The sequence below is a fragment of the Macrobrachium rosenbergii genome, chromosome 10 (genome assembly GCF_040412425.1).
Source record: "Macrobrachium rosenbergii isolate ZJJX-2024 chromosome 10, ASM4041242v1, whole genome shotgun sequence".
Taxonomy (NCBI): Eukaryota; Metazoa; Arthropoda; class Malacostraca; order Decapoda; family Palaemonidae; genus Macrobrachium; species Macrobrachium rosenbergii.
The window spans coordinates 44,639,045-44,648,931 of record NC_089750.1 but is presented as its reverse complement, the minus strand read 5'-3'; the positions used below and the strand labels follow the sequence as shown (position 1 = coordinate 44,648,931).

Genomic DNA, 9,887 nt, shown 5'->3' with positions numbered 1-9,887 from the left:
ACGTCCTTCCTCATCCTGTGCCACACGAATTTCTCTGTCATTAGGCGCGTTGTTTGTCTTTATGGATGGGACAGCCCATGGATGATGTCAAACGCCTGCTTTCTGCGTGAAACAGATATCAGGAGGCGTGGGCGGCCTGTGCTGGTGTCGCAGAGAAGTGTCAATCCAGATTCACCCATTGGCACGTCTTCCCACTTCAGTGCGGTAAGTGCCATGCGGTAAGCTGCCATTTCCGGGTCTGCGGCCTGTTCCTTCACCAGGTCTTTGTAGTCTATGCCCAGGTGGACTGAATTTATTTCAATCCTTGATAGGGTGCTGGCTACCGGGTTCGTCTTGCCAGGGACGTAACTGATGGTGCATCTGAATTTGGAGATAGCAGCCAGGTGCCATTGCTGTCTTGCCGACCATGCATCTCCCACCTTCGTGAACGCATGGCATGTGGTCTGTCAGGATGGTGAATGGGCTGCCGTCCAAGAGGTACTTGAAGTGCCGCACAGCCTCGTAGATTGCCAGCAGTTCCCTGTTGAATGTACTGTAGTGGGTCTCCAGCGGCTTTAACTTGCAACTATAAAACGCAAGCGGGCAGGGGGAACCATCTATTGTCTGCTCCAGCATGGCTCTGCAAGCAACGTTGCTGGCGTCGATGGTAAGCCTCAGGGGGGTGGTGGGGTCTTGATATATTAAGGTGGTGGCTTTGGTGAGGGCTGCCTTCACCTGTTCGAACACCTTTTGCTGCAGGACTTCCCAAGTCAGTGCTTTTGGCTTCCCCTTCAGCACTCCGGTTAGGGGATACATGATGCTTTAAGAGGTGCTAAAGAAACAAGCAGGAGAAGGCTACTGCTGATTTATTGAGGACACAGGTGATTTATATAGCAATGGACTGACGTCACGCCGAGGAATACAATGAGAACCAGGGTGACCTGAGGTCAATAACAATTAACAATAAATACAATGAATAAATACACTCTGATTTGCAAAAATCGACAATAATGAAGTTGACGACATTCTGACACATGAGCAAAAGAAACATATGCAATACAAGTTAGTAACAGGTATACATTTACATAGATTAGTTTAAATGATTGGGTATGGCTGATCCTGCGTGACCCACCATCATAGGAGCGACATAGAAAACGGGTCGCCATCATAGAAGACCCGCTCAGCGGGGACTTTACAAATACTCCCCCCCCCCAACGTGGGTAACATCTGATTAATCCACATATCTGCTGGGGCGTTGAAGAGTGCCGCGGGTACACGAAGTGAGCGGGGGGTTGCGCTGTGCGTGGGAGCGGCTGGCTGCGGGTGTGGGGGGATGCTTCCGGGGGCGGCCTTGTGACCTCCTTCTGCAGTGGACTGGCTGTGGAGGCGACTGCTCAGGAGGAGGGCGCGGTGCAGTGACATCTGTTTCCTCCTCCAGGAGGGCAGGCTTGATGCGGTCGGTCGACACCCAGTCGTCTTTTCCGTGAAGGGCGAGACAGAAAGCCTTGTTGTTCCTCTCCAGCACGCGGAAGGGCCCCCTGTAGGGCCTGGTCAGCGGGGGGTGGGCGGCGTCATCCCTGACGAAGATGTGAGTGGTGGAGGACAAGCCGGAAGGCGCGAAGGTGACTGACCTGTCGGTGTACGTCCGCTTACAGGGGGGCAAACTTGCCGACTGTGTCGCGAAGCCTCTGGACTGACGGGTTGTGGCGGTCCTCTGTGACCAGTTCACCCAGGACTATGAGGGGCTCCCCGTAGATTTTCTCTGCTGCGGATGGGTCGTCGTTGGCTCTGGGGGCGGTTCTCAGCCTGAGGAGGACCCACGGCAGCTGGTATTTCCAATCTTCAGCGGTGCAGCGGGCCATGAGGGACACTTTCAGGGACCTGTGGAACCTCTCCACCAAGCCGTTGGCTGCAGGGTTGTAAGCGGTGGTGGTGTGGTGAGATGTCCCCAGCAGGCGTGCCAGGGTGGACCACAACTCGGACAGGAAGGCAGGGCCCCTGTCGGTGGTTATGTGGTCCAGGATGCCGAACCGGCTGATCCAGCTGGAGAGGAGGGCCTCGGCACACGCAATGGCGGTGGCTTCCTGCATGGGCGACGCTTCAGGCCACCTGGTTGAGCGGTTGACAATCATCAGGAGATATCTGGCCCCACCTGATGGGGGAAGAGGGCTGACGACGTCGATGCGTATGTGGCCAAACCGCCGCCCCGGCTGTGGAAACTCGCCTACTCCGGACTTGCTGGACTTGGTGTGACGACCTATCTTGCTGGTTTGGCACCGAAGACATTGTCGCGCCCAAGTCCTTGCGTCCTTCCACATTCCGTGCCAGACGAACTTCTCTGTCAGCAGCTTGGTCGTCGTCCTGCTGGAGGAGTGGGACAGCCCGTGGATGATGTCGAATACCTGGCGGCGGCAGGAGGCGGGCACCAGGGGGCGAGGCTGGCCGGTGCTGACGTGGCAGAGGAGTTTTGGTCCCCTGGGGGCGAGGGCCACGTCCCTCCACTTCAGGGACGTGATGGCGGTGCGGTAGGCTGGAGTCTCTGGGTCGGCGGCCTGTTCCCAGGCGAGGTCCCCGTAGTTGATCCCGAGCTACACCGCATTGAGCTCGATTCTGGAGAGGGCATCTGCTACAGGGTTCTTCCTCCCGGGTAGGTATTTGATTGAGCAGGTGAACTCCGCGATGGTCATGAGGTGTCGCCGCTGCCTGGAAGACCATGCAGCCCCCTTCTTGGTGAAGGCATGGACCAGCGGCTGGTGGTCTGTGTAGATTGTGAAGGCCGTACCCTCCAGGAGGAACTTGAAGTGCCAGACTGCTCGGTACACTGTGCAGTTCCCTGTCGAAGGTGCTGTAGCGGGCCTCTGCGGGGTTGAACTTTTTACTGAAGAAGGCGATGGGCTGGGGGGCGCCGTCGACGATCTGCTCCAGGACGGCTCCGCAGGCGACGCTGCTAGCGTCCATCGTCAGTTGGAGGGGAGCGCTGGGGTCCTGGTGGGCCAAGGTGGTTGCCTCAGCGAGGGCGGCCTTCGTCAGGGAGAGGGCCTGCTGCTGGCTAGGTCTCCACACTAAGGATTTTGGTTGGCCCTTCAGGATCTCTGTCAGAGGGGCCATGGTGTGTGCGATCCCGGGGTTGAACCTCCTGTAGTAATTTACCATCCCAGGAACTCCTGGACGGCCTTGACGGAGGTGGGGACAGGGAACCTGGTGACGGCTGCAACCTTTGATGTGAGCGGGGCAGACGCCATCCGGGGATATCTCCTGGTACAGGAAGTCAGCTTTCTCGACACCGAAAGTGCACTTGTCAAACCTGACGACGAGGCCGTTCTCCTGCAGGCGCTGCAGGACCGCCCGGATGTGCCTCTGGTGCTCGTTGTGGGACCTGGAAAATATAAGGATATCATCCACGTAGCAGACGCAGAACTTCAGGTCCCCCAGGATGCTGTCCATCAGCCACTGGAAAGTCGCCCCCGCGTTCCTCAGGCTGAAGGTGGAGAAGGCAAAGACGTAGGACCCGAAGGGCGTGATGATGGCGGTTTTCGGGATATCCTCTGGAGCAACTGGTTACTGCTGATTTATTGAGGACACAGGTGGTTTATATAGCAGCGGACTGACGTCACGCTGAAGAATACAATGAATAAATACACTCTGAGTTGCAAAAATGGACAATAATGAAGTTGACGACATTCTGACACATGAGCAAAGAAACATATGCAATATGAGTTAGTAACAGGTATATATTTACATAGATTAGTTTAAATGATTGGGTATGGCTGATCCTGTGTGACCCATTATCATAGGAGCGGCATAGAAAACGGGTCGCCATCATAGAAGACCCGCTTAGCGGGGACTTTACAATGCGGGCGATGTCCGGCAAGAGCGTCGGTAGTAGTTGACCATGCCGAGGAACTCCTGCAGGAATTTGATCGTTTTTGGTGTTGGAAAATCCTTCACTGCGTCCACCTTGGAAGCCATGGGGCAGACACCTGTCGGAGAGACCTAATGTCCCAGGAAGTCTACCTTCTCCACTCCGAAGGTACATTTGTTGAATCTGACGACCAATCCGCTCTCCCGAAGGCGTTTCAGCACAGCCTGGATGTGACCCAGGTGCTCCTCCGGGGACCTGGAGATCAGGATGTCGTCCACGTAGCAGACACAGAAAGGTAGGTCCCCCAAGATGCTCTCCATCAGGTGTTGGAATGTGGCCCTGGAGTTCCTGAGGCTGAAGGTGGAGTAGGAGAAGGTATATGTCCCAAACGGCGTGATGACGGCTGTCTTCGGAATGTACTGGCACCTAAAAATAGGACTTGAGCAAATCCATTTTTGTGAATATCTTGGCCCCGTGCAGGGCTCCTGTTAGGTCTTGCATGTTTGGCAGGGGATAGTGGTCCGGTGTTGTCACTAAGTTCAGCCGATGATAGTCCCCACAGGACCTCAAGGAACCGTCTGGTTTCTTCACCATGTGGAGGGGGGACGCCCATGGACTCGATGCCTTTTTGCAGATACCCATCCTTTCCATCTCGGCGAATGCTCGTTTAGCATCCTGGAGTTTCTTGGGTGGCAGGTGGTGGAACTTGGCATGTGTTGGCAGGCCTGTGATGGTGATGTGGTGATGGATGCCGTACTTGGCCTGGGTACCTGGCACCTGACGCAGTTCTGGCTTGAAAACATCTGGGAATTTGCGCAGGAGGGCGCTGTATTTGTTCGATGAGATGGAGCATATGGCGGGCATTCCTAGTCCGGTGGAGAGCAGTCAGGAGCGGCAGGATGGATATTCTGTGGGTCCGAGTTCCGTAGCAGCGGATGGGCTTCCATTTGCGGCCACTAGTGCGGCTGTGGTGCTGGACGTGCGGTCGCAGTCCTCCCACGGCGGCGGAAATACCGACTGCACAGCCCCCGTGTTCATCAGCATCCGTCGTCCCGATATGGCATCATGGATGAAGAATCCTACTGGCTGGGATTCTCTAAGCTTTGCGGCCACTGCTGCTATGGGTGGCCGCCTTCCTAGTTTTCTGTGAAAAAACAGGGGGCTCTGCAATTCTTGGCGTCCTTTCTGAACCTGCGATGGAAGTAACACCCGTCTAGATTTGTCTTCGTCTTCTGCTACTGCGGCGGTGCCTTCTTCCTGTATACTGCATTTGTATCCCCCTCTTCAGCTTCTTCTGCTACCAGGCTGCAGGCTTCAGGTGTTGTGGCATGCTTGGAGACCTTGGTGGCCTCGTGGAGTTTGTGTGTGAGGCTCACCAATTCGTCCATCAAGAGCATGTCTGCTTCCATGATTTGTCCCCTCATCTCCTGCTGAATATTTCCCGCAACAAGCTGATCTCCCTCCTCTGTCCGCCTGAGTCGAAGCCTGGCAGCATCAGTAGATCTTGTAGTTCGTCCCAGGAATCCCTGGGTGATGCATCACCCAGGGGCTGGTTCATCAGGTCGAGGGCGCATTGGGCTCTCTCTGGGAAGGGCAGGGAGCACGTGTCAATGAGCTCCTTTCGCAGGTCTTCATACTTGACTCTGCCCGGCTGTGAGTCCAACCATGGGGTGATTTTGTTGAGGACTTTATAAGAGGTGCAAAAGAAACGAGCAGGAAAAATTTACTGCTGATTTATTAGTGACCCAGGCGGTTTATATAGCGGCAGACTGACGTCAAGCCGTGGAACACAATGAGAACAAGGGTGACCTGAGGTCGATAATAATTAACAATAAATACAGTGAACGAATACACTTTGAATCATACAAATGGACAGAAATGGAGTTGAATACAATCTGATGCCTGTGAAAGAAGAATACAACATATACAAATTGGAGACAGGTAAATAATTATATACATAAAATTCAAATGATTGGATCGGCGTGACCCGTCACGCCAGGTGTGACGAATTGTAGAGGCAAAGAAAATGGGACGTCACCATAGAAAACTTGTTCAGCAGAGACTTTACAACCTCCTCCGGCAGCGTTGTCATGGTGACGTCTGCTTTGGTTTCCTCGTCCGTGATTTTAGCTACACGGAAATGGATGTCTGCCCGCAGGAACCAGGATGTGGTATTTTGCCGTGAGAATGGTGGCAGTTTCATCACCTGGGTAATTGCTGCCTTTGAAGGCGAGAGGAGGATGCAGAGGATCTGTGTCCTCGGAACGACTTTCTACCTCAGTGTCTGACATTTTGACTCACACCAAAACGTGAAATAAGCACTGTATTTAGTTCGTTAATGGTGTTTGGGGCTCATCAGAGGTCAAAACTATGTGCCGTGTGGTCCGTTAATGACTTCTGAATACGGTCGACATGAATCACAAATGGCAGGGCCAAACTGTTCGAGAACGCCAGAACATACCTGAAGAAGGTACGCTGTAATTAGTCCGTTAGTGACGTGGGTGTTCTCCGAGGAAGGAGCTTTCAGAGGTCTAGACCTTGTCACCATATGGTTCCATTAAAGGCTTTCTGAAGGTAAAGCGGTCATAGTGAGTCCGTTGATGGTGAGGCCAAAACCGCTGTGTTTACCATCGCTCCTCGGGTCACCAGTTGTGAGGTCAAATACATTAATTGTGGCTTTTGGCCATCAACGGTGGTGTGTTTTGTACAACTGCTGGCCGAATCCTCACCTTCACAAAACAGACACATTCTAGCACGAGGGGTTTGAAATGCAACTGTCTTTGGCCTTACGGTTAAGGGTCTCGCTTACGGACTTCCTCTCCCTTTTGCAGAGCATCGTCTTCCAAACTTCTAATGAGGAAATCAAGTGCCTTGAAAAACTCATCTAAAGTGTAATCACACTTTTGTAAGTAATCCACTGTAAGAGGTGCAAAAGAAACAAGCAGGTAAAAGTTACTGCTACTTTATTACAGATCCAGGCAGTTTATATAGCGGCTGACTGGCGCCGAACCGCGGAAGACAATGACATTGAGCGTGACCTGAGGTCAAAACAATTAAAAATAATATGCGGCGAACAAGTACAATTTACAATACAAAAACATACAGAACTTCAATATGGATACAATCTTGATGCCTGCGAATAAAGAAACATACGATACATAATTTATGACAGTTGTACAAATACGTATAAAGTTGAAATGGTAGAAAATGCGTGACCTGGCGCGTTTAGGCATGACTAATTGAGTGTGAAGAAAACGGGAAGTCACCAAAGAAAACTTGCTCAGCGGAGACTTAATTAATGAAGCCTTCGAAGCACTCCGCTGACGTCGATGTGGTGACTTTACAAATACTCCCCCCCCAAGACGTGGGACACGTCTGATTAATCTGTATATTTGCTGGGACGCTGAAGGGTGCTGCGGCTTCTTGAAGACAACGGAGGGGTCTCCCGCGCGTGAGGCTGCTGGGCTGCTGGTGCAGGCGGGCCCTTCCTGGGACAGCCGCGCGCCCGCCGTTTGTGGGGACGTGGGTGTGGCGAAGTGAGGCTGGGCGGGGAGGGTGCTGCGGCGGCGTCGGTGCTCTCCGTCAGGAAGGCGGGCTTTAAGCGGACTATTGAAACCCAGTCGTCTTTCCCAGGGAGTGCCAGCAGGAACGCCTTGCTGTTCCGCTCCAGCACGCGGAAGGGGCACCTGTAGGGCCTGGTCAGTGGCGGGCGGACGGCGTCGACTCTGACGAAGACGTGGGTGGCGGATGACAGCTCTGGCGGTGTGAAGATGGTTGATCTGCCGGTGTACGTGCGCTTGCAAGGAGCGAACTTGCCGGCCACGTCACGGAGCCTCTGCAGTGATGGGGTGTGGCGATCTTCTGTCACAAGCTCGCCCAGGACCACAAGGGGCTCCCCGTAGGTTTGTTCGGCTGCAGACGGGGTGCCGTCGGCTCTGGGGGCCGTTCTCAAGCCAAGGAGGACCCACGGCAGCTGATGTTACCAGTCCTCGGCGGTGCAGCGGGCCATGAGGGTTGCCTTCAGGGACCTGTGGAACCGTTCGACCAGGCCGTTGGCCGCCGGGTTGTATGCCGTGGTGGTGTGATGCGTGGTCCCCAGCAGCTGAGCCAGGGCGGACCATAATTCGGACAGGAAGGCGGGGCCCCTGTCGGTCGTGATGCGATCTGGGACGCCGAAGCGGCTAACCCAACTGGAAAGCAGGGCCTCGGCGCACGCGCTGGCGGTGGCTTCTTGCATGGGTGTGGCTTCGGGCCACCTTAAACGGTCTACCACCGTCAGGAGGTATCTGGATCCGCCTGATGGGGGAAGGGGCCTGACGACATCAACATGAATGTGGCCGAAGCGGCGCTCTGGCTGCGGGAACTAACCTACCCCTGACTGCGTGTGACGATCCACTTTGCTGGTCTGGCACTGCAGGCACTGTTTCGCCCAGGACGTGGCGTCCTTTTGCACCCGGTGCCAGACGAACTTTTTTGAGAGCAGTTTGGCCGTAGTTCTGCCAGAGGGATGTGAGAGGCCGTGAATTATGTCGAATATCTGGCGGCGACATGAGGCTGGAACCAAAGGGCGGGGCTGACCTGTACTGATGTCACAGAGGAGACTTGGGCCTCCGGGGCGAGGGTCGCGTCCCGCCACTTAAGGGACATGATGGTGGTGCGGTATGCTGGGGTTTCTGGGTCAGCGGCCTGTTCTCTGGCGAGGTCTTGGTAATTTACACCGAGCTGCACTGCGTTCAACTCGACTCTGCTACAGGATTTTTTCTGCCGGGGAGGTACCTGATGGAGCAGGTGAATTCGGCTATGGCTGAGAGGTGGCGCTGCTGCCTGGAAGACCATGCGTCCCCTTGCTTCGTGAAGGCGTGAACCAGTGGCTGGTGGTCCGTGAAGATTGTGAAGGGTGTCCCCTCCAGGAGGAACTTGAAGTGCCGGATTGCGCGGTACATCGCGCAGAGTTCCCTGTCGAAGGTGCTGTAGCGGGTCTCTGCGGGATTGAATTTCTTGCTGAAGAAGGCGATGGGCTGGGGGCCACCGTTGATGACCTGCTCCAGGACAGCACCACAGGCAACGTTACTGGCATCCGTCGTTAGCTGGAGAGGGGCCTTGGGATCCTGGTGTGCCAAGGCGGTTGCCTCGGCGAGGGCGGCCTTTGTCAGGGAGAAGGCCTGCTGCTGGCTGGGTCCCCAAGACAGGGACTTTGGTTGGCCTTTGAGGACTTCCATCAGGGGAGCCGTGGTGTGTGCGATCCCGGGGATGAACCGCCTGTAGAAGTTCACCATTCCGAGGAACTCCTGGACAGCCTTGACGGAGGTGGGGGCCGGGAACCTGGTTACGGCTGCTACTTTTGATGTGAGTGGGCGGACGCCTGCCAGGGATACCTCGTGACCCAGGAACTCTGCTTTCTGGACGCCGAAGGTGCATTTGTCAAAACGGACGACGAGGCCGTTCTCTTGGAGGCGCTGCAGGACTGCCCTGATGTGCCTTTGGTGTTCACTGTGAGACCTGGAAAATATGAGGATGTCATCAACGTAGCAGACGCAGAATTTTAGGTCCCCGAGGATGCTGTCCATGAGCCGCTGGAAAGTCGCCCCGGCATTCCTCAATCCGAAGGTGGAGAAGGCGAACACATAGGACCCGAACGGCGTGATGATGGCGGTCTTTGGTATGTCCTCTGGTGTGACAGGTACCTGAAAACATGATTTAAGAAGGTCCAATTTAGTGAATACCTTGGCCCCGTGAAAGGAGGCTGTGAGGTCCTGCATGCTGGGCAGAGGGTAGTGGTCGGGCTCCGTTGCAATGTTGAGCCATCTGTAGTCGCCGCATGGTCTCCAGGAGCCGTCCGGTTTCTGCACCATGTGGAGGGGGGAGGCCCACGGGCTGGAGGCCTTCCTGCAGATTCCCATTCGCTCCATATCCGCGAATGCTTTTTTCGCCTCCTGAAGGCACTGTGGGGGAAGCCTTCGGAACTTCGCATGTGTCGGGGGGCCTTTAGTTGTTATATGGTGGTATATGCCATGCTTGGCTGGGGTCCCGGGGAACTCCGACAGCA

At 55.0% G+C, this 9,887-nt stretch overlaps 1 protein-coding gene across 1 annotated transcript; it reads right to left on the bottom strand.

Moving 5' to 3' along the window:
• Positions 1-1,210: 1,210 nt before the first annotated feature.
• LOC136842325 (uncharacterized) lies at positions 1,211-8,078 on the bottom strand. The gene is made up of 2 exons (XM_067109584.1): positions 7,825-8,078; positions 1,211-1,691 (listed from the first exon to the last, which is right to left on the bottom strand). Exons 1-2 carry the CDS (start codon positions 8,076-8,078, stop codon positions 1,211-1,213), a joined length of 735 nt encoding a protein of 244 aa, XP_066965685.1.
• Between the last annotated feature and the right edge of the window lie 1,809 nt (positions 8,079-9,887).